Source organism: Microcaecilia unicolor, chromosome 14 (assembly GCF_901765095.1).
Source record: "Microcaecilia unicolor chromosome 14, aMicUni1.1, whole genome shotgun sequence".
NCBI lineage: Eukaryota > Metazoa > Chordata > Amphibia > Gymnophiona > Siphonopidae > Microcaecilia > Microcaecilia unicolor.
In genome coordinates this window covers 20700335-20727634 of record NC_044044.1, presented here as the reverse complement: position 1 = coordinate 20727634, position 27300 = coordinate 20700335, and the positions used below count along the sequence as shown (strand labels likewise).

The 27300-nt window shown below is 45.1% G+C and overlaps 1 protein-coding gene across 2 annotated transcripts in view; it reads left to right on the top strand.

Moving 5' to 3' along the window:
• Nucleotides 1-27300, top strand: part of STAG3 (stromal antigen 3) — a 47080-nt gene that overhangs the window by 7362 nt on the left and 12418 nt on the right. Inside the window, exons 10-33 of one of the 2 annotated variants that reach the window (XM_030187198.1) lie at nt 388-486; nt 593-672; nt 750-857; nt 2352-2457; nt 2715-2832; nt 8470-8573; nt 8810-8902; nt 9015-9104; nt 9354-9554; nt 11156-11226; nt 14599-14686; nt 14994-15074; nt 15265-15357; nt 15599-15761; nt 16539-16672; nt 17130-17231; nt 17579-17727; nt 18664-18792; nt 20802-20995; nt 21169-21373; nt 23432-23638; nt 24103-24190; nt 25659-25733; nt 25901-26258. In XM_030187198.1, coding sequence (XP_030043058.1) covers nt 388-486; nt 593-672; nt 750-857; nt 2352-2457; nt 2715-2832; nt 8470-8573; nt 8810-8902; nt 9015-9104; nt 9354-9554; nt 11156-11226; nt 14599-14686; nt 14994-15074; nt 15265-15357; nt 15599-15761; nt 16539-16672; nt 17130-17231; nt 17579-17727; nt 18664-18792; nt 20802-20995; nt 21169-21373; nt 23432-23638; nt 24103-24190; nt 25659-25733; nt 25901-25918 — 2796 coding nt within the window. In that variant the 3' untranslated portion in view covers nt 25919-26258. Of the gene's footprint in view, nt 1-387; nt 487-592; nt 673-749; nt 858-2351; nt 2458-2714; nt 2833-8469; nt 8574-8809; nt 8903-9014; nt 9105-9353; nt 9555-11155; nt 11227-14598; nt 14687-14993; nt 15075-15264; nt 15358-15598; nt 15762-16538; nt 16673-17129; nt 17232-17578; nt 17728-18663; nt 18793-20801; nt 20996-21168; nt 21374-23431; nt 23639-24102; nt 24191-25658; nt 25734-25900; nt 26259-27300 lie in introns of those variants that run through there. The other variant, XM_030187197.1, reaches the window with a different exon arrangement.

Genomic DNA, 27300 nt, shown 5'->3' with positions numbered 1-27300 from the left:
TGTCTAAGCAGGTGGCCTTGTGCTTTATCCATAAGGCTATTCCTTACGCTAGCCGATGACAAAAGGATCGGTTCCCTGGGTTATTAGGATTGTGCCCATGCTCAGAAAAACCTAGGCTTTTCTAGGAGAGCAAAGTCCAAGATAATCAAGTTTATTGAAATGTAATATACCGCCCATCAAGCATTGTCTTCTGGGCGGTTTACATCAATAAAAGGGAATCAGAAAATACAATCACAAATAGAACATAAATAAAAGTAAGCTAAGGTGCAATAGCAACAAGACCAGATTTGATTCCCTAAGATGATGTAACCCATATGTGGCTGACTTGTCCTGCTGTCCACGGAGAACCCCTAGTACAGGTAAATAACCTTGCTGTCTTCTCTGCAGCACGGGGATGTTCGATTGAAGTGTCTGAAGAGCCTGCAGGGACTATACTGCCACAAGGAAATGGCAGCGAAGCTAGAACTTTTTACCGGGCGTTTTAAGGTGAGATTACTCCAGCCTACCTCTTGACCTGCAAGGAGACTGGTTGGGGAAGAAGTTGGCCACCATAACTGGAGTTTCATTCTGGGCACCTCCGCTCTTATCTTAGGACAGGATGGTTGCCATGGTGCTGGATAAAGAGAACGAGGTGTCCGTGGAAGCCGTTAAACTGCTGACGCTTATCCTGCAGTGAGTAGAAGGGGTGGGACAGGGCTCGTTTTTGCCCCTGGGCCCTCGGCCTGGATCTGATTTGGCTGTTTCCACAGGAACATGGAAGATGTGCTGAACACTGAGGACTGCGAGAACGTCTATCCCCTAGTATATGCCTCGAGCCGTGCTGTTGCCTCTGCTGCCGGAGAGTTCCTCTACCTAAAGTGAGTTCTCAGTATCTTCCTCCCCCCACCAGCCTTGCATTTGGAAAATTAAATTACGTTTTCTGAGTTTGTCCTTCTATGCTTGAGCTTGTTGTGTGGTCACCAAGTGCAGCTAAATGTTCATCGGTGCCATGGAGAAGTTTTAACAATTATTGGAGACTGTCTGAAGGAGTTCAGTGCCTCGATTTTCTCCCAGAGTGTTAAAAGCATTAGGGTTCCTTAGACAATGTGTGCAGGGGATGGGAGCCTGTGGGCATATGGTCTCCTGTCCTTTCCACATGGTTCAAAACAAGTCGGATGCATATGTTTATTCTCCCTCTTTCTGCCTTCATGTTCTACGGTCTGAGCTCATTGCTCCAATAGAACAGCTACACAGCCCAACTGTCTTGTCGTCGTCATCCTCCCTCCCTCCTATCTACCACAGAAGCTAAATGGCTCAGTCGTTTGCACACACATGTGACTTCCGTTTTCCCAGTGGCTGCATGCTGCACATCGCCCGTGTTGTTTTAAATTGCGTTTCTGCACTTTGAAGCCCAAGATCCTCCTTCTCCCTCTTCAATGGACAGAAATATCAGATTGGGGCCACAGGGCAGCACGATGTGGCAGAGGACAGTGGAGACGGGCACAGTTGCCCCTTTTGCCCCATCTTCCTTCTCATGTGCTGGCACTCGGAACTGATGGATGGGAAAACTGGTCCCGCATCATTACTGCTGCTGGTCATTTAACAATGCCTGCCTCTAGAAGGTAGCAGCCTTGTGCTTAGGCCGGGGGTGGGCAACCACGGTCCTTGAGGGCCTGTATTTTCAAGATTTCCCCAACGAATATGCATGAGCATAGGAGCCAAGTTTTCAAAATGATTACGAGTGCTAAATCCAATGGAAATTACTGTTCCCTGGACACACTGAAGGAGTTTTCTCAGTACGGGGGGTGGGGGGGGGGGTGCTGAAGCACCCACAAAGTTGGCACGTATGTGCATGAGATCTGTTTGCATACAATGGAAGTAGTTCATGCAGATCAATCTCGTTCGTATTCGTCATGGAAATCTTGAAAAACATGACTAGGTTGTGTCCCTCAAGCTGTGGTTGCCCACCCCTGGCTTAGGCTGACCTCATTTCCTGTATTAGAGAGGAAGGAAGTTGATTGGAGGGGGGGGTGGGGTGCTATGTGACTCATGTCATTTATATTCTCCGTCAACAAGTAGGATCGATGTAGCCACACTATCCGTGACGTCATCAGATTTTCTCAAACAGGGACCTTCTTTGCTCTGCCAAAGTTCAGAAACCCCTGGAAGAATTTCCTAGGCATGCGGGGTGGGGGGGGGGGGGGTCCCCTATCTGTCTACTCTGTTCTGACAGACTGAATATTTCCTTCTCAAGTTATTTAAAAAAAGAAAGAGAGAAAAATAAACTTTGTATTTACGTAATCCAAGGAGTGTGGCAAACGGAACATTAAAATTAATTACTTAAACTCAAATTTTGGCAATTATGACCATAGGCTGTTTGAATTGGATGGTAGAACAGCGGCAGGCAAGGAGAGGGGTCATCGCAGCCCTGGTGGGTCCTTTCATCGACTATTGGTGGCATTCTTTATCGAGAGTGAGGTAAGCAAGACAGATAGGGAAGAATCCCCACCTTATGTATGGGGAGTATAGTCCGTTGTAATATACCATGTTCTTCTTTCGCTATGCAGAAGGCATAAGAGGCAGTGAAAGAGGGACAAGGGTGTTGTATGTCCCCATATGTGTAAACCTGTCTCCCCTTTCACTGCTTGTGTGTCCCGTCCTGTTCTCCTGATACAATGAACCCATGTGTAGGTGTGTAATTGGCTCACAGTCCTTCCGTCTTTCCTGTTTCCCAGCTGCATGAGCATGCAGCCTACTTGGTGGACAGCCTGTGGGACTGGACAGGGCCACTTCTGAAGGACTGGGAGGGGATGACTGACCTCTTGTTGGAGGAAGCCACTGACGGACAGGAAGGTAAGTCAGGAATTGTAGAATCACTGTCTTTTCCTCTTTTCTTTACCCCATTCTCTCCTCTTCTGCCTCCCAAGAGATTCCCAACTCTTCTTTAAGAGAAGCATGGGCAGAGAGACACATGCTGGTAGCCTATTACTAAAGATTTTAAAGTAAGTGGGTGGTCCTGGGATTGGGGTTAAAGTGGTGGTGGGAGGGGGGGGAAATGGGTTAGTTGGTCAGCTGATGATCAGTACGAAGCACCTCCACTTAAGTGCCGAAATTTAGGAAACAAATGTCTGTTTTACCGAAAATGTGCTGAACTTGGCCAGATTTTGACTAGCCAAGTCGGGCAGTATGGTGCTTCTTTGAAAATTGACTCCTTGGTCACAACCAACACTCTGAAGTATTTGTCAATAAGCTAGTTGAGGACACACTGAATCTGGCATTGTACAGATTGTGGTGGAATCACTAGTGTAATGCTCGGGGTCGACCTGGTGTCTAGTGATTGACGCATATTATAGTTTAGTGTAAACACTAGATCCCCTACCTAACTGTACTGCCTGGAGTAAGGGTCTTAGTTATTAGAAGGGACAAGTTAAAGAAAATGAATGATTTTTAAAGGAAGCCTTGTTAGCAGTAGGGGATTCAGAGGAAGTCTGAGTCGGTATTCACAGTCAAAGGAAAGACTGATAGACCAAAAATAGTAGGGGAAGAAGACAAAGGAATTACAAGGTGGAGACTATGAAATCAGCACAGGAGTTTGGACACCATGTGACTTGATCTCACCAAGAACCGTATGCTGCTGAACCAGGAAGAAATAGCTACTCTTTTATTGAAATTTACATTTCTATAAACCAAGCATCCGCTTGTTCAGAAAATGCAGATGCGGAATGTCCTCCCAAACCACTTGAAAGCAATTAACGAAATAACAGACTTTCGCAAATCGTTGAAAACCTATCTATTCACCAAGGCTTACCACGAGAATCCATTAACTACAACACATCAACACCCCTCCCTCAATTTGATCGTCTTCTTTCTGCAACTGCTTGAGTAGATCGACTATTAGCCTTGTTGTTATTGATATCTTTGTACCACCAAATGTATCTCTGTTCCCTGAAATGGTGATGCCATTACAGGTTTTTGTAAGCCACGTTGAGCCTGCAAATAGGTGGGAAAATCTGGGATACAAGTGCAATAAATAAATAAATAAAATAAATAAGAGAAGAAAAAATTACACATCCAGTAAGAATAAATGTCACTTAACTCCAGTCCTCAATTTTAAGGGCAGACCAAGTAGAGGAACAAATTCCAAGAGAAAGAAAAAAGCTGGTAAACAATACCAAGCTCTAATACAGAAGATACTTCCTATTATGCGGCATCTTCTGCCCCATGTATGGGAGAAGAGGTCCTATTGCCTCTATAGTGCATTTTTTTCCAGCAAAAAAAGGTGTCGTACTCAAATGTCAGCCACCTTTCAGGGGTGGGGTGATCACTGAGGGACCCTCCCCACAATAGCCAGACCCCCTGCAACCAGTCACAGAATCCATGACAAGGCAGAATTGGTGTGTAGAGCCTGAGATCTTTCATTAAAACTTGGGGACCATGAGTCAATTTTAGCAGTTAATGGAAAAGGTGCCGGTACTCAGTACCCCCAAGTAGCCCCTCAAGAAAAGCCCTTCCTCTATCCATAATTCCTCTAGAAGAAACAAAAACAGAGAGCTGCTGAAAAAAAATTTTTAAACATATTTTTGTGATCTATACTTAATCACACATTTGCAGGGAAAAAAAACAACGCTCCCAATCGCAAAACTGCAGGTCTCAATAGAAGAAGTTGTTTCCTTTTCCTTTGTGCTTTATGTGAAACATCTGTGAATATACGAATTTTAAAATTCAAAAAGTTTTAATCTCTGTTTTTGAAATAAAGACTTAGAACCGTCTTTATCTGAAATTAAAGCAAAGGTAACCAAAAGAGGAGTGGCTGGTTAGGCCACCTCTGAATGTGAAGTTTCTAGTAAAGCTGAAACATAGAAATAACTTCTGAGCATCTCACAGAACAGTCTGGAAATTGTGAGTTATGTTTGTTGAGCAGCAGATGGAGACAAAGAGAAAAAAAAGTATTTCTTTGTGATTTGCTCCTAAAGGGATCATAAGGCCATGAACCACCAGTGCCTGTGATTTGTCAAGCCCTGCCATAGGTAATATTACTATTACATGCAGATGGTTTTACTGAACAAACTTATTTGAATTCTTTGAAATGACCAGTAGAATAATTCAGGGGGAGGGTGCAGCAGATATGGCTTATCCAGATTTCAGTAAAGTCTATGGTGCTGTTTTACATGGAAGACTGGTGAGCAATCTAATTATAAACTGGGAGAGATGTCAGTTGAGTGAAAGAGCAGTGGTCAACGGTCCATGCTGATGAAAGGAAAGTGACCAGTGGGGGTGCCACAAGGATCCATACTAGGTCCAGTTCTCTTCGTTGTCTATATCTTGCTTCTTAGGTTAAATTTATATTTCACCTTCCTTGAACAAAGTTCAATCCAATAAGTTTATGGCACACGTAATACAATAAAAGAAATAAAAACCTTTAAAAAAATCCAGTTCTCTATAGAATGATTCAGGTTATTAGAAATCTGTGTTAACAATTCAGAGAGCATTCTCATAAGCATACTGAGATATCTGGAAGTAATATACATATAAAGTGATGCTCGTTGAGCCACATCCTCCTCCTCCTCCTGCTGCCTGGTGTCAGATTGTTAATTTGAACCATGTGGCTGTACGGTGTCCCATGTGGTTCAAATTAGCAGCTGCTTTCTTCCCCCTTGCAGAGGATTATCAGATACAGAAAGCTGGGGTTATGTAGAACAGGAATGAGAGCAGTTGCTGCAGGGTGGAAAGATGATGACTATCAGTAGTGCTACTTATTTCTATAGGGCTACTAGACGTACATAGCACTGTACATAAAGAGACAGGCCCTGCTCTACAATGCTCATTATTCAGACTACTACTACTTATCATTTCTATAGCGCTACTAGACGTACGCAGCGCTGTACACTGGACATGAAGAGACAGTCCCTGCTCTACAGAGCTTACAATCTAATTAGGACAGACAAACAGGACAAATAAGGGATAAGGACAAAGAGTAGCAAGATTCCGGAATCCCAAAGACTACTATTTATTTCTGTAGTGCTAGAAGACGTACTCAGCGCTGTACACTGGACATGAAGAGACAGTCCGTGCTCGACAGAGCTTACAGTCTAATTAGGACAGACAAACAGGACAAATCAGGGATAAGGACAAAGAGTAGCAAGATTCTGTGCAGAATCCCAAAGAGTAGCAAGATTCCGGAATCCCACAGTAGCAAGATTCTGTGCGGAATCCCAAAGACTACTACTATTACTACTTATCATTTCTGTAGCGCTAGTAGATGTACGCAGCGCTGTACACTGGACATGAAGAGAAAGTCCCTGCTTGACAGAGCTTACAATCTAATTAGGACAGACAGGACAAATAAGGAATAAGGGAATTACTAAGGTGGAAATGATAAAACATGGGTACTGAACAAATGAGTAAGGGTTAGGAGTTAAAAGCAGCCTCAAAAAGGTGCGTTGTTAGACTAGATTTGAAGACGGCCAGAGATGGAGCTTGGCGTATCAACTTAAGGAGTCTGTTCAGTCGTGTGGCATAGCAAAATGGAAAAAATGAAGTCTGGAGTTGGCAATGGAGAAGGGTACAGATAGTGACTTACCTGATGAGGGAAAGATAAGACAGGAAAGTTAATGAGGAACTGTAGAATATGGGCACAGCCATGAGCCTTAAGACCAGGGCCTAAAAGAATAAACAGGTAACCAGCCTGTGTGACTTTAGAAACTTATGAGATGCTGAAGACACCCTTTGTTCTGGGAAAAGAGAAGTACCAAAAGGGTGCAGACATTTTAGAGAAAAAAGAAGTCATAAAAACCTCATAAACAAGATAACGTGGTTTAACAACCTAAGGGGAATAACATAAGGGAAATAGATCCTGGGAAAAAGAGAACTGTATGGACCTCTGTGGAAAGTACCCAGTAAAAGTGGAAAATAATTTGCAGAAGTAAATGAATTGTTAGCTTGTCAATTTTAGTATATAAGCAGCTTGATCAGAGTATTACTTTGGAGAAACGAGGGTGGCGAACACTTTTGGGTAGTAGTTCCATTCTCCCATTGAGAAAATCATTGATTGTATCTGTATGGTGTAGGTAGTAAAAATTACTTTTCTCAAACATGGCCTTCCTAGTCTTTTTATCATCCCAAATTGTAGGTGGCTGGTACATAGGAATTTGGGGTGGTGGTAAAAACACTAGACTAATTAAAAACAGAACTTTAGAATGAATGCATTTGTAGAGCAGTAAGAAAAGTTTGAACAGTACGTGGAAATAGATAGAAAACCAATGACGTGACTTGAGAAGAAGGGTTTGCAAGTGTAGGGACACTGACGGAAGATAAGTTATGCAGCAGAAATTTTGAACAAATAGAAGGGGAGAGAGATGGTTCAGTGGGTGAGCTGTGAGGAACAGGGTGCTGTGAGAGGTGAGGAGTATGGATGTGGGCTGTGGTAATGTGTTCAGAAAAGAAGGGACAGATTTTGGTGATGATATAGAGAAAGAAATGGCTGAGCGTTCTTTCTGGACAAGAGAGCAAGCTGAGGGGTTTTATGAGGGAAAAGGAAGAGAAAGCAGCTGCAGGGTTTTCCCTTTGCAGAATTTTGCATTGCGCAGTTAATTTCTTCGCATTCCTAAGTCTATCCTCATGTTCTCCCAACTTGGCAACAGGACAACTGGAGGCACCTCTGATTTTGCCGCCTTCTTCCCCGTCGTTCTTTCTTCAAAGAGCCATCAACTATTTCAATTCGGCACGCAACAAAGGGGCCAGTCGTGCTCCTTCGGCCACACGCTAGTGGCCAAGTGCCATGGAGATGGGGGTCCTTTTTTTTTTTTTTTTTTTAAAGATGCTTGCACAGTGAGTGACATCACCAACGGGCAACATTCATGCAGCAGGACCCTGGAATTAACTACTCCTTCCCCGTCACTCCTCTGTCAGCCCATTCGGTGCAATAGCTGGAATTCGGGTACGATTTCTCCCTTGATTTTCTAAACCTTTTTTAAATCCATCTTTCTTACCTGCCTTGACTGCTGCTGCTTGTAACAGATTCCACAGCTACAATAAGTGAAAAAGAAATGCTTTCTCTAGTTTATTTTAAATGTGCTGTTACTAAAAAAAGCATTTTGCATAGAGTGTGATATGGAAGGGGGGTCACCTTCTGAAGAACGTAAGGCCCTAAATGGCATGTGGGTAAATACGTTTTTCACTGAGAAGGTGGTGGATGCATGGAACAGACTTCCAGTTAATGTGTTTAAGAAATATCGGAATTCAAGCGTGCCTGGATAGATGCAAAGGGACACAGAAAACCACAAATGAAGTAGGATTTGTGAAAGCATGGGTAGGCAGGTGGAAATGGACAATCTGGGTGACCCTGCTCTATCTTCCCTGTTTTCCTGGAATAATTGCATCTTAGGAATAGCAATATACTGAAAGAAATGTGTTCTAAAGTGGCTGGAGGTCATAATAATTGTATGTTCTAGTACCAGGGAAAGATCCCTCTGTCTGCGTGTCTCTCTGCAGGTCTGGGGGATAGACAGGAGAGCGCGCTGACAGAGATTATGGTGGCCAGTATGAGGCAGGCAATTGAAGGTCACCCACCAGTTGGAAGAGTCGCTGGGAAAAAGGTACAAGTTCTACCCTTGAGGGAGGTGGCTGTGGTCTCCTTCGGTTCTGCTGGGCTGTTTACTCTCTCTGTTTTAGACTTTTCCCCTCTGTGGATCTACAGCATCATTGCTTTACAGTACTGTGGATGAGGAGAAGCTGTTTAGTCTTGGAAAAGGCAGGGGAGCAATGATGATTTGGGGGAGGGGGAGAGATTGTTACCTCTGTTTAATTCCTTCCATTTATCTGTATGGTCCAGGCATCCACCGCAAAGGAGAGGAAAGTGCAGACTGAAGACAAAATGAGGCTTACTCGGCATATGATCTTAGTGCTCCCACAGCTGTTAGGCAAAGTAAGGACTTCCTGCCCTTCCTTGGGGTGGGCGAGATAGTCCAGGGTCCTTTCTCCTGCAAATCTCCAGGACAGGTGATACACATAGAGCTGAACCTGGTTTTGCTGTCTAGTTTTCTGCAGATGCCGAGAAGGTGACTGCTCTGCTGCGAGTCCCCCATTTCCTGGAGCTGGAAACTTATTGCACAGGTCGCCTGGAGAAAGTAAGCAGACTGTATTCCAATAAAGACCTATTTTATTTTATTTTTTTGCACCAGTAGTATTTTATTGGGGTTTATCAGTTAAAACCTAACATCGGAAGCTCTAATTATATAGCATCTGATGTTAAACTTACATACTTCTGATCGCTTCATTTTGATTACAGTCTAAATAATGAGCCTAAGAAAACACACACAAAAATCAGACAAATGTCTTCTGTCTTTCTGGCACCCCATCCTGGCCTATCTCGGCAGTACCTAGACCTCCTGTTACGACAAGTCTGCGAGATTGTGGAGAAGCACACGGAGCTGGACGTGCTGGAGGCCTGTGCCCGGGTTCTCTACATCCTGTGTCGAGAAGAGCATGCCTTCTACAACCGTGCAGACATCGTCCGCAGTCAGCTTCTTGACCATCTGGTAGACAAGTTCCTGCAGGAAGTGGAGGAGTTAATGCAGGTATGCAGCAGGAGAGACTGAAGAAAAAATTATGCCTTACCTGATCATTTTCTTTCCTTTAGTCACAGTGGATGAATCCAGTGGGGTATGTCCATCTACCAACAGGTGGAGAAGTTTAAGTTGCCTAAGGTAGATGTTCCGGTGGCCTTACTGCCTAAAAAGACTACCCTTCCGATGGAAGGTGGCATAGCACTGAAGGATGTCCAAGATAGGAAGCTGGAATCATCTTTAAAACTGTCCTTTGAAGTTGTGGCTCTCTGTCTCCAGGCAACCGTTTTGCTGCTGTTATGCGGCTAGAGCCTGCCGTAGCTGGGTCCAGCAAGTGGCAGATGTCAACTCTGTTTCTGAGCCTCATGTGTCTTTTAGTTTCCTGCTATGGAGATGGGATTGGCATATCTGGCTGACTCTTTGTACGATCTTATCAGAGGTTCAGCCAAGCAGATGTCCTTGGCAGTTGCCACTAGACGCTTGTTACGGTCACCAGAGCATCCACCTTAGGCAACTTAAACTTTTCCAATTCCCCCTAAGAACAGGATAGAAGCAAGACGTCGCTTTCGTCAGTCTGAGACCTGAGTAGCCCATCGCGCAGAGATTAACTCCTGCATAGCCTCGTGGACCGGAGAAGCTTCTTTGTACTTGGCCATATTCAGATTAGATGAAGACGGTTTTTGTCAGGAGACAAAATATTCAGCACCTGCAGAGCTTTAGTGATTAAAGAGGGCAGTTCCTCCCTATGAAATACATGGACAGCCGTGGGATTAGCTGCCTCAACCTGCAAAATTTCACCTTCCTCCAGTTCCTCAGGTAAAACAGAAGGCTCAGAAGCCGTGGAAACACCCCCTACAGTGGGGTAGGCGAAGGAGGAGAGAACAATTCTGGCTCAGAAACCACATTCGTGGTCTCCTCTTGGAAAGGGGGTCTGATTAGCAGAGACTGAGAAGCATGAACAGACCTAGAACAGGAGCGAGACCTTTTTATAAGATATGCATAACAAAGACCCCTGTGAATAAGCTGGAGCCCCAGAATAAAGAGACAGGAGAGAGAGAGAGAGAACTGGACCCTGAAGAAGGAACGGGAGCATTCATCCAGAAGAACAGCATCACGGGAGTCCAAGATGGCTGTGGTTGCAGAGGGGAAGGGAGAGACCTGTTCAGAGTGCGGCAAAGTGTGGGGGGGGGGGAGGAAAGGGACCTGGCACCACCAGGTGTACCCCTAGATCAGGCACCAAGCAACCTAAACGCCCCCAAGCTCGACTGGACCAGGCAAACCTAGAACAGGAGCAATAGCTGAAGATGAGACCAGGAGCTTGCAAGGGCCTGTCTTCTGCCTGCTGGAAATAGAGAACTCGCTGATTAACCAAGGAGCATACTGTCCTATATGTGGCACTCTTCAGTGTTCTCTGTCTCCACCTGCTGGTAGATGAAACCCACAAGTCTCTGGATTTGCTACTGATGACGACAAGGAAGGAGAATATTCTGGGGACTGTGGGAAGAAAGAAGGAGGTGTACTGTCTGCGACCATACATCTTTAAACAGGAATACTGCTCTTGTGTGATTCTAATGTTTTGTTTCTGGGGGCTGGGGTGTTTTCAACTATTACAGACCAACGATCCAGATGAAGATGAGGTTTATAACACGTCTGCTAGCTTGAAGCGGATTTCTGTGTTGCACAAGTGAGTCACTCTGGGAAGCTGGGATTGGTGTTGACTGGGACAAAGCAGTGTTACCTAATGGATGAGGTGGTGGAGAGGTCAGTTTTCCAGTGCCCCCCTCTCCATGTTATATGTTTCTTGAAACTTCTTGAACTCTTTTTCCGTCTTTGTCTTGGGTATGCAGTAGAGAAGGGGCAGTAGGAAACTAAATAGGGCAACAAAAACAGAAAAATATTCCACTAGTACAATTTTAAACTATTCAGATAATACAACACAGTGAGTCCAGAATGCATGAGTTATGCCAGCCAGCCAGCAGATGGAGACAGAGACTAAGAGCACTGTGCAGCTACAGCTCACCGGTATTCTCAGTCTCAAGTACTTCATGCAGCTTAGGGTTTATCATTTTATCAATTTATTTATTTACTATCGTTACTTCTTATATAGCAAATCAGAATGGTTTACATCTTTAAAATATAAATGACATATAATCATATCTTAAAAATACAAATAAAAAAATACAACCGTATTCTAACATAAAAGAAATCCATTTATGATAGGACAGTTTTAACAAAACTTCCATACCAGAGAAAGCAAACCAATTACATATATCACTCATATATAGCACACTCAAATAATACCTTAACATAATATATTCCCTGTTCAAATAAACCATATTTCATTTCCTGAGTGGTTCTCCCCAAATAAATGACACTGAATTTCCCTTTATAAACAGCACTAGGTATCTAAAGCTATTTGAAAGAAATACGTTTTTAAAGCTTTACGAAAGAGCATCAATGATTCTTCTACCCTAATATATTTTGGGAGAGAATTCCACAATGATGGTGATAAGAAAAAGAAGGCTGAAGCTCGCGTTGATTCCCACCTCGCTCTTCTTGAAGGTGGTGGGATTACCAACCTATTATCAGTAAGTCAACGTAAAGTTCGTGACGGTGTGTATGGAATAGTTAAATTCGCAAGATATGATGGTGTGGATAGATATAACGCTTTGTATGTAAGGATGAGAACCTTAAAAGAAATTCTCAGGTGAATCAGAGTCCAATGTAGTTGACGTAATAAAGGCGTAGCCTTATCATACCTTGAAGCTCTACAAATTATACGAGCAGCTGTATTTTGAATAGTTTGTAAGCGTTTCAAGTTAAATTTTTGTAATGGCCGCATAGCAGATGTTACAATAATCGAGGCGTGTCATAATGTATGCATAGGCCAAAATACGCAATGAGTTATTATCTATTGTATTTATAATAGAGCGTAATTGCCTTAGATGATAAAAAGATTTTTTTTTACTACCGCTGATATCTGATCATTAAACGATAGAGCTGAATCTGTGATTACACCTAAAGTATTTGACAGATTGTACCGGGACAATTGGCCTGTCAAACAACGTAGGAATTAAAGTCGGTATTGAACTATGACCTGTTATCCAACAAGCTATTGTCTTTTTTCAGGATTTAGTAGTAGTTTATGCTCAAAAAGCCAGCTGGTTGGGATTGTGAATTTAATTATGGGCCCCCAATTGAACTTAGGTGGACAAAGAAGTATCTAGGGCATCAACACTTCGGGGATAACTGGAGGAGTCCAGGTCTGTCCCCTGCAGTGTCAGCCAGACAGTGTTTGAGTTGAATAGACTCCCTTTCTCTAAAAAAATAAATAAACAGAACAAACAGATAAAGAAATAGAAGAAAACGTTTTTGGTTAATTTGTAAGAAGGCCTTAAATGTCCTGATTTGAAGGCTGTGGAGGAGTTTTTATAGACAGAAGTAGAGGTTCACAGAGTTTCATTTTCGGCTTCAGTGCCGAAATTCCAATTCAGTGCATTTTTGGCTGAAACTGAAACCACCTCCTGACCAAAAGTACTGACTTCCTACCATCACTAGGCCCTTCTTGGGCCTACCTTAGAAGCCCTGGTGGTGTAGTAGCCTAACTGGGGCAGGAGTGATCCCCAGTCGCTCTTGCCCCTGCAGTCTCCACTGTCCGAATGACTGCCAAGACCTTCAGAGGCTTAGGGTTGCCGGACGAGAATAGAGGCTAATGGTCTATCAACTGATTGGAGACCTGAGTAATCAGGAGGGCGCAGGAGGCCTTTTAACCCTTGGTTTAGGGGAAGGCAGTCTGTCCAAATCTTCTCTGACAATGCTACAGGCAGTACAAAGAGTCAAGGAGTGGCCAGGGAAATTACCAGGCTATTTTGCTGGGAGAACAAATCTTCAAGGTGTGTTGGTGACATAACAGGAACCAAGAATGTGCAAGCGGATTTTTTGAGCAGACATGTTGGACCCAGTGGAATTATTAAGAGCGGCCTTTGCTATGTTCACAGGTGGGGGGTCTTTGTGATGGACTTGATGGCATCTGGTTGGAAAGGCAAAGTTTCTCAGTATCTCAGTTGAAGGAAAGAGCTGGGATTGTCAGACCTAGATGCTATACTTCAGAAGTGGCCTCAAGCAGACATGTTCTACATCTTTCCATGTTGCAGAGTATGGTGTCTTATCCTGGGTTGGTGATCCTTGTAGCACCGGATCAGCTGAGGTGTCTGTGGTATGCAGACATGATTCAGTTTTAGATAGAAGAGAACCTAAAACTGCCTTGAACGATGCAAGGTTCCACATTAGGAATTGCTCCCAGGGAAAAAAATTTAGTTTGTGTTCACTGCATGAAGTAGGCAGCTCTTTCAGTTTTCCCCAAGGTACCGTTTTAGTAGTCTGGAACCCTGAGTTCTCTTTTGTATCTTGGTATAGGGAATACTTCCTTTGGATAGTCAACATTGACTTTGTTACATGAATACTAGTGAGCTGTAGCTACATGGTGCCTCTTAGGCCTCTGTCTCCATCTGTTGGCTGACAGGCGTAACCCATGTGTTCTGGACTCATCTGGTTGGATGCAAGGAAAGAAAATTAGCTGGTCAGACCCAAATGTTTGCATAAGTTTGCTTGAAATGGGCTTTCAATCTTCAGGATATGGAAAAAGTTCTAATTTTTCATCTACTAAAGATGAAAAATGATGTTAGGAGGTTTGATCTATGATTGAATACCCGTGCAAAGCAAAGTTGTTATCTTGTTACATTAAATGGGGTTTGGAGGGTTTTTTTCCTCTCTTATGTTTTCTTGGTTATGTTTTTTCTGCCTGAATGAAATTTAAATTGTTGGTTTTATCTTTCCCTCTCTCTTCAAGGAAAGCTTTATTTCAGTCAGGGAAGGAATTTTCAGTGGTACCTTCCTTCCTTCCTATAACCATGTACGTAGAGCAGTTGTGCTTCAGCCCAGCTTGCCACATATCTGTGCCTTTTTTTTTTCTCCTTGTTGGGATATATCTGACTAGCTGTGGTTTTGCCATCGGGCCTCTGTGTGTTTGTCTCACTCACACTCTCTGTTATGGCAGTGCTCATGATATGACGAGATGGGAGCTCTTCGACCCCTGCTGCCGCCTCCTGAGAAAGGGGATCGACACAGGAGAGATCCCCAAACAAGTAACCCAGACACTTTCTGCTTCTCAAAACAAGTGGAAGAAGTAGTCACGAGGGGGGAAACTGGGCTGGGGCATAGAGAGATTGAGAGATTGCTGTTGGGATTGGGAAGGAGGAGGAATGGGAGGCATGGTTGTGGGGTTGAAGGGGACCAGGGGTCTGTGGCATGCGGGAGACATTGTGGTGGAGCAGGAGCATTTGTAGAACAGTGGTGGACAGCACGGGGTTGGGAGACGATGTGCTGAAACTGAAGGGGTTGCAGGACAATGGGACACGGTGGTGACGGCAGGTCTCTTCTTTGTGCGTGCAGATCATGATGCCAGCTCTCACATGTGCTTATTTCTTCATCCTGTGGAAATTGGCCCAAGTCTCCAGCTCCATGCCAAGCCAGGTAGGAGGGGAGAAGATCCTATCCAGAGAATACATTTAATACCATAAGATTGCTAATACGGAATAATATTACACTAGCAATTCTGCAGTCATCGTAGGTCCTGGGATCAAGACTAGAGCACCTCCCTTGATCCTTAAGTATGTTCTTGGTCCTATCTTACATTTCAGCCGTATCCTAATTTCCTTCCTAGGAGCAGCTCAGTGTCCTGAAGCAGCAACAGAACTCCTTTGCTGACCTATGCCAGAGCTGCCTGACTGATATGGACTTGGGAGTGAGGGAACAGGTGAGACATCCAGCAGATAGAGAACACATATCAGAAGGAACTGGAGATGGGAGCTGTGATTGCAAAGGGAAGGACAAGGGCAGTGCGTACAGTGGAACAGAAACAGGGGCTGTATGTGTTGGGAGAGTGTATTGGGAGTGGGATAGAGAGACTGCAGCCCCCTCATAGAATGTCAAAGGTGTGGTTGGGGGGAGAGGGGAGACTGACTGTTTCACAGATGTGTTGGATCTCGCCCTTATAGGCTTTTGTACTGCTGAGCGACTTGCTGGTGATTTTCAGTTACCAGATCACAAAGAGCGGCCGGGGCTTCCTGCTGAGCTTGGTGCTGAAGCCTGAACCACCACTGCAGGCTGAGCTTGCTAGCTTCCTCATGGATCATATCTTCATCGAGCTGCAAAATGACGGTACTGCTAAGGAGTAACAGGACAGGAGTCACAGAGTTATTCCAGTCCCTTGAATGAGACAGAATGTAGGATCACAGGGCCAATAAATATTTGAGCTCAAAGGTCCTCACTCTCCAGAAGCTCGGGGGCAGGGGTCGCAGTAGCAAGGTATGATGGGATGTCCATGGTTCTTAGGATGGTGTCTTGGTCTCATGTCCATCCACCAGAGACCTATATCTTTGTACTGAGCAGCACATTTTAGTTCGCTCGTGCACTGTGAAGGAGCCATCCTTGAGCAATGGTAGACCAAACGTTATTGCATGGTTTGCCTCTTGCCACAGTCACAGGTCTTAAGTCTGATAGAGAAACCCCCATTTTCCCTTATTAGCCCTAGACCAACTGGAGTATGAAGGTGAGTTTGGAGCTTCCAGGTGGTTCATTCCATCTTCATCTCTGCAGATGAGCTCCAACAGTTGTTCCGATACCCATTCTGATCCCAGCAGCAAGAATCTCCAGCCAAATCTCCTAGCAGATAGTCACAGCTGTTGTTTGAATTGCTTCTGTAGTCATGAGGAAGTTCCTGCATGACTCCAGGCATGTTTTGCCATGGTTTAACTGTACTTAGGGTGTCTGGTGTCCCCCGTTTGCCCTCTCCTCTGTGATTGGCTAGCCATGACTCTTTGAACAACTAGTAGCACCATTTCAGCAACTACATAACGCACTGTTGAGATTAGTTGACTTAGGAGTCCCTGGTTCTCGGAGTGATACGTTGAATATTTTTCACTTACTTCCTGGCAGGTGAGGAAGATGAGGTGATGAAAATTGAGGCACTGCACAAGAGAAGGAACTTGCTGGCTGGATACTGCAAACTCATTATATACAACATCCTAGACCTCAACTCTGCCACCGACATCTTCAAACACTATGTGAAAGTGAGGGCTGCCCTTCCAAGCAATATGTAACAGGGTGTGCTGGGGATAGGGTTACCATATTTTGTCACCCCCCCCCCCCCCTCCCCTTACCTTACTACTGCCCTGGTGGTCTAGTGACCTCTTCGGGGCAGGAAAGAGCCCCCTCTTCCCTGCCCCGAAGAGATCACTGGACCACCAGGGCAGTAGTAGGTAAGGGGAGGGGAGGCTAGCAATCTGCCTGTTTGTCCGGATGTCTGGACAAACGGGCAGATTGGCAAAACCCGGTTATGTCCTCAAAAAGAGGGCATGTCCGGGTAAATCCGGACATATGGTAACCCTAGCTGGGGAGGAGGGAGAGAAAACCACCCTACGTTTCCCTGGATGGCAAAGTAAAATAGAGGTCTGCAGCTACCGCACCTCATTCTGTGCCTCCAGCGCAGATGCATACCTCTCTAATCTGTGCATATTTCATTTCCAGTACTACAATGATTACGGTGACATCATTAAGGAGACTCTGAGTCGAGCAAGGCAGATCGATAAGGTGCAATGTGCCAGAACCCTGCTTCTCAGTCTGCAGCAGGTAAACCATGCATGTCTGCCATGCAAGGGTTACTTTTTGCCTGTTCTTGGAGCCTGGAACCTTAGCAGTGATGTCACAATTTGCTACTGGGGACTGGGACTTCAGCAGTGATGATTGTGATGTCACTTCCTGCTTCATCAGACTTGTATTACTTGATGTCACTTACTGTGTGGTTGCATCTGTTTGCTGCGATATGGGTTTTGTTTGTAATTCACTTCCTGTTTAATCATCATTCTGCAAAGGATGTAACATTTCAAATGATTCTACTTCCTGCCCGACTTCGGATGTGTGGTTGCTATATTGGCGATATCATTTACTGTCTTTACACTGCTTTTGTTCTTGGGCAGCTTTACTCTGAGCTGGAGCAGGACGTGGGTCCTTTTTCTGCCCGTACTGCACCGGAATTTATAGAGGTCAGAGACTTAGCCCGGCGCTTCTCTCTCATGTTTGGACCAGACCTGCTGAAGAGCCGTGAACCAGTTGTCATGTTGCACAAGTAAGAAGCATTCATGGCTGGACACTTAGGACACTGGATCTTGAGCACAATAAGAGAGTGAATGGGGCCTTATCTAGGGTTACCATAGTGTCCGGTTTTATTATTATTATTATTGGTTACATTTGTATCCCACATTTTCCCACATATTTGCAGGCTCAATGTGGCTTACATAATACCGTGAAGGCATTCGCCAAATTCGGTACGGGATAGGTACAAAATGTTGTATTGGGATAGGGAAGATAAGATTCAATCAAGTTGGGTTGAGGTAAAATTCATTAATGTCCAATACGATCTTTAATAGTGAAGTCTTGCAGGGTTGAGTCATTTAAGTCATTTTTGAGGACATGGCTGGACAACCGGGCGGGTTTTGTCAGCCTGCCCGTTTGTCCGAATTTATGGACAAACGGGCAGGCCTAGTGGAGTCCTATCCTAGTCCCCTCCCCTTACCTTACTCTACTGCCCTGGTGGTCTAGTGACCTCCTTCGGGGCAGGAAAGAGCCCCCTCTTTCCTGCCCAGAGTGCTGCCCTGCATACTGTTCCCCTTGCTGAGAGTCCCGGCGCAGGTTCAAAATGGCCGTGTCAACTCTCGGCGGCCATTTTGAATTGGCGCCGGGACCGTTGGCAAGGGGAACAGTATGCAGGGCAGCGCTCCGGGCAGGAAAGAGGGGGCTCTTTCCTGCCCCAAAGAGGTCACTAGACCACCAGGGCACTAGAGTAAGGGGAGGGGAGAATAAGACACACTTAAGGGGGGGTGGGGTTATAGGTGATGGGGGCGGGGCATGTGTCCTTTTTGGGGTGAGCAAATATGGTAACCCTAGGCCTTATCCTCTCCTAGCATCACACTAAAGGTTGCCAAATCTCCTGTATTAAAGCATGTGAGAGCTGTACACCACCATCCCATAAAAAGCAGACATCTTCCATTTTTGTATTTTACAGGGATGGCATAAAGTTTGCGTTCGGCATTGCAGCTCCTCGTGATCCTGAGGTAATTCCCCAGAACTTGGCTTTCCTGGATGTCCTTTGTGAATTCTCAGCCAAACTACTGAAACAGGACAAAAAGCTACTGTAAGTATACAGAGCACACAGCTTATTGAGGTAGGCAGTAAGGATGAGGTAGGAATGGGAAAGCTTGGAGTTGTGAACATAGGATTTTAGTCACAAAGGAACAGATGTAAGAGATTTTTTTTCCTTTAATCCTCCAGACTATTCCGGAACTTGCAGTTACGTCCATTGACCAGCAGGTGGAGATAGAAAAATACAGAACTGTGCTGTGTTCTATAAAACCTGTGTGCATCTCCAACAATTCAGTATTTACATGGCCAAAAATGCTGTGACCCATGTATGTCAAGGCGGGGTCTCACATTGCTCCCCTCTCTCTCCCTCCCATCTTACCTGTGGATCAAACATTGCTCCCTCTCTTTCTCCCTTCCCTCTAGCATTTCCCAAACCCAATCCCCCCCCCCCCCCCCACCCTTCCCATAGCCCACAGCTTCACACATTTCAACATTGGTCAGAACAGGCCACTTCCTTCCTTCTGGCTTTCAACTTTAATGTTATCTCAGGGTATATTCCCCACTTGAAATGGTAGCGTAATCTTAACTCCGATCCCGAAAAATAGTCACATTACTACTAATACTATTTAGCATTTCTATAGCACTACAAGGTGTACGCAGCGCTGCACAAACATAGAAGAAAGACAGTCCCTGCTTAAAGAGCTATGTAATAAAAGTGAGCCAAGTATAGGACAATCAAGCCATTGTGACATCACTGATGAGGTTGGCTCTTATTGGTGGCCTGAGGCATTATGACATCACAATATCACCTCTGATTACAAGAGACTACTACTACTACTACTATTTAGCATTTCTATAGCGCTACAAGGCGTACGCAGCGCTGCACAAACATAGAAAAAAGACAGTCCCTGCTTAAAGAGCTTACAATCTAATTAGTGTTAGTATTGTTTCCAGCTACAGATCTATTAGTCAATAAAGTTTCTTACCAAATTACCAAACTCTGGAACTCAAGATTACCCAAGTATATCAGACACTCAGTCAATTATGTGTCATTTAGAAGTTTACTTAAAACCCACTTTTTTAGATCTATGCTCAGCTAATATGAAAAAAAATAAATGTTGTATTCTTGTATTAATATTAATTGTCTTGTAATGCTTCTTCTTAATTTGTTATGTAAGCCACATTGAACCTCAGCTTTTCTTGGGAAAATGCTCAGCACAAACTTTCAACCAACCAGATCATATACAGATTTTAAACAATCACTACTAGTTATTTTTATCACTCCTCCGTCTTGATTGCCTACCTTCTACAAACCTCTTCTCTTTAATTTGAACACTGTACAAGCTCACCCTGACTTAAGAGTTCTTACCACACCAGGGACATATATAACACTGGTTCTGGAATAGTGGGAAGGATTAATGGTAAGAAAACAGACTAGTCCAGAACTTGGGGGGATGTTAAAAAGCAATCCTCGCCATAATGTGGCATCTTGCCTGGCTGCTATGTCTATTCTGTAATGCTTAGAAAAAGTACGAAGAGTACAAATATCAGACAGCAAAACTGAACTTGAATGAGCTCAAGAAGCTGCGGCTCATCTTGTGGAATGAGCCTTTAAAATTGAAGAGGGCTGATGACTCGCCAAAAGATAAGCCAACACTGTCGTTTCTTTTAGCCGGTTAGAAATTGTACGTTTAGGAACAGTCTGTACTGTCATTGACTTTCCAAACAAAACAAAAAAAAAAGATTGCAGCCAGTTGACTTAACTGAACCAGGAGTTGTTCTGTGAGACTAATCTAGAAGCTGCAGAGCACTCCACTTCCACCTGCTGGAGATAGAAAAATACTGAATTGTTGGAGCTGCATACAGGTCTTCTAGAGCACAGCACAATTCTGTATTCTCTGTCTCCACCTGCTGGTCAATGGACATAACCTGCAAGGTCTGGACTAATCTGGAGGACACTAAGAAAGTGAGAAATTGACTAGTAACATTTGTACAAGGCCATCTCTAACAGATGTGAATATTATCTTGAGAAGTGTCTAATTCTATTACTTCTCATTCCAGCCTCAGGTATCTGAAGACGTGCAGTGACCAACTCTCCCCAGACCAGCGAGATAAGGCCTGTACTTTGCTACAGGCATACCGCCGGTCCCTGGGTGCCGAGGAAGATACAGGTGTTTCTATTCTCAGTAAAGCTAGCAGTAGAGAGTCTGTGACTCATCCTGAGAAGAGGCCTGCCAAGAAGAGAAGGCTAGATAGTAGGAAAACATTTTTTTTTCTATGTCTCTGTGTGCTATTATTACATTCTTTCCCTTCTCTTTCTTCCTGCAGCCTGCACTTCCTATGTTCACTTTCACGTTTCCCTTCCTGCGTGCAGGAAAGGGTTTATGATGTTTCAGAAGCCCTGGTCGGGGTTTTTTTTTTTTTCCAGCCACTTCCCTGAGTGAAGACACGAGTTGGCTGAAGCATGATGAGAGTCTGCAGCTGAGCAGTCGATTAACTACCCCTCCCTTCACCTCCACTGTACTGAAGGAATCCAGGAAACAGGTGCCAAGAGAACAGAGTGTGCAGGAAGAAGAAGGGGAGGAGGAAGAACAGGAATCAGAGAAAGGGTCTGAATCAGAGTTTGCCCCCAGGTAATGTTCCAGGAGAGAGATGAAATGACCTAAGTATGGGGAAGCCCTCAAGACATGTTTAAACTAGAACATAAGATCTGCCATATTGGGTCAGATTAGTAGTCCATCGAGCCCAGCATCCTAAAAGATACAATCCTCCTTGTTCATACTTGTGGATTTCCAAAGTCTACCTGGCTAAAAATGGAGTATGGACTTCTACTCCAGGAAATTGTCCAACCCCTTTTTAAAACCATATCCTTGATCAACAAATTCCACAGCTTAATTGTGCATTGCATGAAAATAACTCTACGATGCCAGAGATCCCATGAAGATTTCTAACGATGAGCATCGGAACAGCCTAATATCAAAGGGCATGAAATTAAATGAGTCGGGGAAAGGAAAGTTGCTTACCTGTAAAGGGTGTTCTCCATAGACTGCAAGGGAATGCGGACACACTAGTTGATGACTTCACTGACAGAGCCAAGATGCCAAAGCTCTTCCCTAGCTTATACATCAGTACATAAGCACCGCCATACTGGGAAAGGACCAAGGGTCCATCAAGCCCAGCATCCTGTCTCCGACAGTGGCCAATCCAGGCTTCAAGAACCCGGCAAACCCCCCCCCCACCCAAAAATATTAATAATGTTCAATGGACTTTTCCCTCAGGAATCTGTCCAAACCCCCTTTAAATTCCATAAGGTCAGCTGCTGTCACTACATTCTCCGGCAACGAGTTCCAGAGTCCAACTACACGCTGACTAAAGAAATTCTTTCTCCTATTTGTTTTAAATCTACCATATTCTAGCTTCATCTTGTGTCCCCTGGTTTTGTTGTTGTTTGAAAGTGTAAACAAACGCTTCATCTGTCCGCTCTACTCCGCTCATTATCTTGTAGACTTCTATCATATCACCCCTCAGCCGCCTTTTCTCCAAGCTGAAGAGCCCTAACCTTCTCAGCCTTTCCTCATAGTGAAGTTGTTCCATTCCCTTTATCATTTTCGTCGCCCTTCTCTAATTCCTTTATATCTTTTTTGAGATGCGGTGACCAGAATTGGACACAATATTCTAGGTGCGGTCGCACCATGGAGCGATACAACGGCATTATAACTTTGAGCTTGGGTCAAGATGTAGTGTAGCTGGTGTCATAACTAATCTGCCTGCATCTCCCCTACTTGTCTGCGGAGAAAGCAACATTGCTTACCTGTAAGGGTGTTCTCCATAGACAGCAGGGGAAGGCAGCCACACTATCCCATCCAGCATCCCATGGACATTTCTTTTCTCCTTTTTCCACGTGTTTCAGCCGTCCGGTGGAGGAAGAGCTGGAGCTCTTGGCTTTGAGAGTGGTTCTTGTTCTCCATCCTTGTGGATCCTTAAGTCGCTGTAGACAGAGTGGTCTCGCTAAGAATCATAGACAGATTCTAAAGAATCATCAGTAGGAACAGAGGGTCTCAACAGGCATAGTGGAGCGAGTTGTGATAGGAAGTTGGGAGACAGAAGTGGGAGAAGCTTCCATAGCGAGAAAATCAGCTAAAGAATTATTTCCCTCTTGTACCCAAGAGCGAACATGCTGAGGTGCACGAACCCATCAAATAGCAGTGGGGAGGTCACGGGAGTGACGGTCAGCTAAAGCAGAAAGAATAAGATCCCATGTATGAGGAGAGTGAGTGGAAGGAACTACACAAGTAGCTGGGGCACTGTCGTGTGGGGGAAGGGAAACGGAAGGGTTGTATGTGTGTGTGTGTGTGTGGTTGTGAGTCCCGCTGATAGAGAGGGGAGAGCTGCTGCAGGCTGAGATGCGTAGATTAGCTTGACTGACCCAGCATGGGAAGCTCCATGTATGCTTGCGTTCAAACTTCTAGGGAGAGCTCTGACACGTTAACTCCATCGGTGACATCACCAACAAGTGTACCCAAGTCTTCCCTGCTTTTCTGTGGAGAATAAAAAAAGACAATGCAGTAACTGGGTCACTGTGAGAGAGGAGCTAAGACCTGGGCTGTAAAAAAAATGGTGGGTTTTATGGTTAAATATGACAGCTGCCTCTCGTGGCTTCGTTGATTTTGTTGCCCTGGCCTTTCTTCTAGTCCATCCTGGATTGGTTCCCACCGTCTGCGGGAAGATCGGAGGCTTCAGCCTGCTACACCTGTGGGCAAGTCTCACCGCCTGCAAGAAGATCGGAGGCTTCAGCCTGCCACACCAGCAGGTGACTCTCGCCGTCTGCCAGATTGGAGGCTTCAGTCCACGACATCAGCTGGCGGCTCTAGACAGAACATCAACAGTGAGCTACAGCGGTGCGTATGTTGAGAGCTTCACCAAGGCCTGACAGAGTGACTAGCACAAAGTCATAGGGGTTGATATGCAGCAGAACCTCGAGTAGGAACAGCTTCTACTCAGAAGGCCCACTAATATGGTCCATACCTAGATTTTCAGCCTCATTATCCCATTGGACTACCTTAGCGCTATCTAGCTAGTGCTAGGGAGGTCCAGTGCTGGAGTTGGGAAATACCTGACTAGCAGCGAAATTCAGGCAACCGTTATGCATGTACCAATCTGAATATCGCTGGTACCTAGATAAATACTGACAGTCACTTTAAACCTGGTTATTCCATTTCAGTATCCATGTATGGCCTGGCGCGGAATATGAGGTGATAAACAGCATTCAGCATTGTTTTTCAAACACTGGCCGCTGGGGGCTTAACATTGACTGGCATATAACGCTGCTTCGTGTCCACATTTTTTTTTCCAACACCTGTAGGCTGAGGTTGATGGAAGAAGAGGAGGAGGGCGATGAGGATGAACCAGTGATCAAAGAAAATGAATCAAGTGAAGAATCTGAGGACTCGGTAAGTTAAAAAAAAAAAAAAAAAAAAAAATACAGTCCCCTATTTCCTATTCCATGTGGACAGGAGAAGTCTAACTTATTTATAAATAGTCACAGAGCCTCATAGATCGGGCTTTGATTATGTAAAGTGACTTTGGCATGAGTATGGTATCACAGCAGGAACTGGATCAGTGCAGTAGCGTCTTTGCCAAGAAAAGATGTCATGGATTAGAAAAGATGATTGTGGGGCCCCGCTGGAGAGAGTAGACACATTAAAAGAGATTGCTGCATTGATGAGATTTCTAGAAGAAAATGTCATAGGAGTGTCACCTTGGCAGGGCCACCGAGGGGGGGGGGGGGGGGGGGGGGGGGGGGGCAAAATTCCCCAGGCCCGGGACTCCAAGGAGAGCCCAGCGCTGGGATCTCTCTCCCTCTTATGCTCCCAGGCCACTGGTGCCACAGTCCCCCGTCTCCACCTACCTACCCTCAGCTCCCTTCTGTCTGCCATCTGACCACCTTCATTTAAAAAAAAAAAAACAAAAAAAAAAAAAGTCAGCACACCACCTTCTGTGTGAAAGCGGCAGATCGCCGTGGCTGTACTTCCCTCACTGTGTCCCGCCCTCCTCTGATGTAACTTCCTACTTCCGCGAGGGCGGGCACAGTGAGGGAAGGCCCGCCCTCGGCAATCTGCCGCTTTCACACAGAAGGCGCTGCGCTGCCGATTGAGATTTTTTTTTTTTTTTTTTTTTAAATGAAGGTGGTCGGATGGCAGACGGGAAGGTAGGTGGAGACTGGGGACTGCGGTGCTGGTGGCCTGGGTGCGGGAGAGGGAGGCGACAGCAGTAGCGATTTGGGGGCAGGGGCGATCCTTGGGTGGGGGGGGCAGCTCAGTCTTTCGGTGGCCCTGCACCTTGGTGCCATGCTGCAGATGGAAGATCTCATAGGCATTGCAAGAATAATGTCGGAGAAAGTTTTGGAGTTTTAGATGTTGTCCTTCATGGAGCCCTTCCTCGTGATGTCTCAGCAGAAGGATGTCAGAAGTCAGTCGTTCTTAGTCTACACCTGCTGGATGCCAGATGATCACCCAATATAACATCAGAAACACTCCCCCAATTTGCGAGCAATAGGTCCAGTATGGCTCCGTTCACGTGAATTCCATTACCAACTGCTGGATCAGCTCTCCTTACTTTTAGATTACCCTACAAGAGGGATGCCCCAATCAACATCCAGTATACTGAAATCATCTATTAGTTGTAGTCCAGTCTGGACACCACCAAAGACGGAACAAGCAGTACCAAATTCTTAAGACTGCAAATATTTAATTGAAGTATTTACTATAAGTCCAAGCTCCGTCAAAAGTCTCCAACTCGGACTACCGCTGTGAACTTTTTGAATTACACTAAGAGAGAGAAAGAGGGTAGAGGAAGTCAGATAGGGGAGTTGATATGGTTGACCTTCACTCACCCAACTTGTTTCTGTTTCATTGGCAGATCATGGTCCGCAGACGGCAACTCCACCCGAAGCACCACCCAGACCTCTTTGACTCCGCCGCCCTGGGCAGTGATGTGAGTTAACAATGCCTTGTGGAATTCTAGGGGTAAGGAGATCCAGACCCGTTAGGTTGGGGGGCACTGTAGTGGGAAAGAGGGCGAGTGTTGGGGGGGGGGGGGGGGTAGGTAAACAGTTTGGATGGCCGCTTTGGACTGAAATGCTTCCTATCCCTATCCCTCAGGAGGACTTCGCAGACTAACAAAGGGTTAGGGTTGCAGGAGGAGGCCCTGCCTGCAGGTGGTGCTTCGTTTGAAAAAGAGGATTCAAAATGGAAAGAGAAGTCGTGCAATCCTTACCAATAAGAAATAAGTATCCACGACCACTGAGAAAGTTTACCCGAGTTGAACGTTCCAACCTGTTGCAGTGTTTTTTTTGCTTCGTTTTACTAAGGCCTCTATTAACTAATGTTTAGTGTGCGATGACGACGTTATCGCATGTTATCTGCTGCAGAGCCCGTTTATGCAACGAGCGTTGTGGCGATGTTGTTCTTGCAGTCAGAGGTGATAACTAGGGACCTTTGTGTTTTACACATCATTAGGTTATAAGGTAATTCTGTTGTTGAAATTTCAATAAAAATATGTAAAAAGTAAGAGAAAAAGAAAAGAGGATGAAGTTTTTAAATTAAAAAAAAACCAAAAACCCCACTCCCTGACCTCTGCCACTGAAGCTCAATCAGCAGGGGAAATAAATTTGCTACTGTCCCCAAGCGCAGTGGTTGTGGAGTCCATAAAACTTGGGCAAGACGGGGGACCCTACTACAGCAGAGCTTCTGAAACTGGGGGTTGAGACCCCAGTAGTCATAAAACCCACGTTTGGGATCACGACCAGGGGTGAGCCCCTCTATAGGTGCACCATTGTTCTGAACATCTGGGGGTGGGGAGTGACACAATTTTATTTGGTCATGGGGGGGGGGGGGGGTCACAGCCGGAAATCAAATCGACACTGTAATCTGTATACAGTGAAGACAGCACATGCAAAAAATCTCTCATGAATATTCATTGTGGGTATCCTGAAAACCTGACTGGCTGGGGTGCCTCCAGGACCAGGTTTGGGAACCACTGATTTGGTTTCAACATTTTTTTATTGATGCTATATCAAAAGAGGTACCAACAAACCCTCATAAACAAGGATAAACATAGTACAAAATCAAACCTGCCAGGGAAATACGGCGAATATATCTTATCATCAACAGTTTAACATTTTCCTTCCCGTCCATTCCCATAGTCCGCCCACCCCCTTCAACCCTTTAAACATCTAGTTGGAATGTTACACGTAACAACACTGTCGACCTCTTCAGTCTGTCCAAACGATCACATGGTCTGACAACAAAAAGACAGAATCAGTACAACCACCTCTGTCCTGCATTGCAGGAGATCCTTCAGCTGCGTAGCTCTGAGACCGAGCAGGAGACTTTGTTTCTTGTAGCCTCCTGTTCTCCAGCTAGACCATTATTGCGGATCAGCAATGTTCGAGATGATTCCCCAAAGAGCAAACAACATTTTCACTGGGACCATACAGCAAAATTTGACCCCGAATGGGGCCCCCACAATTCCCCCACCCTCAATGAGTCCCCCCCCCCCC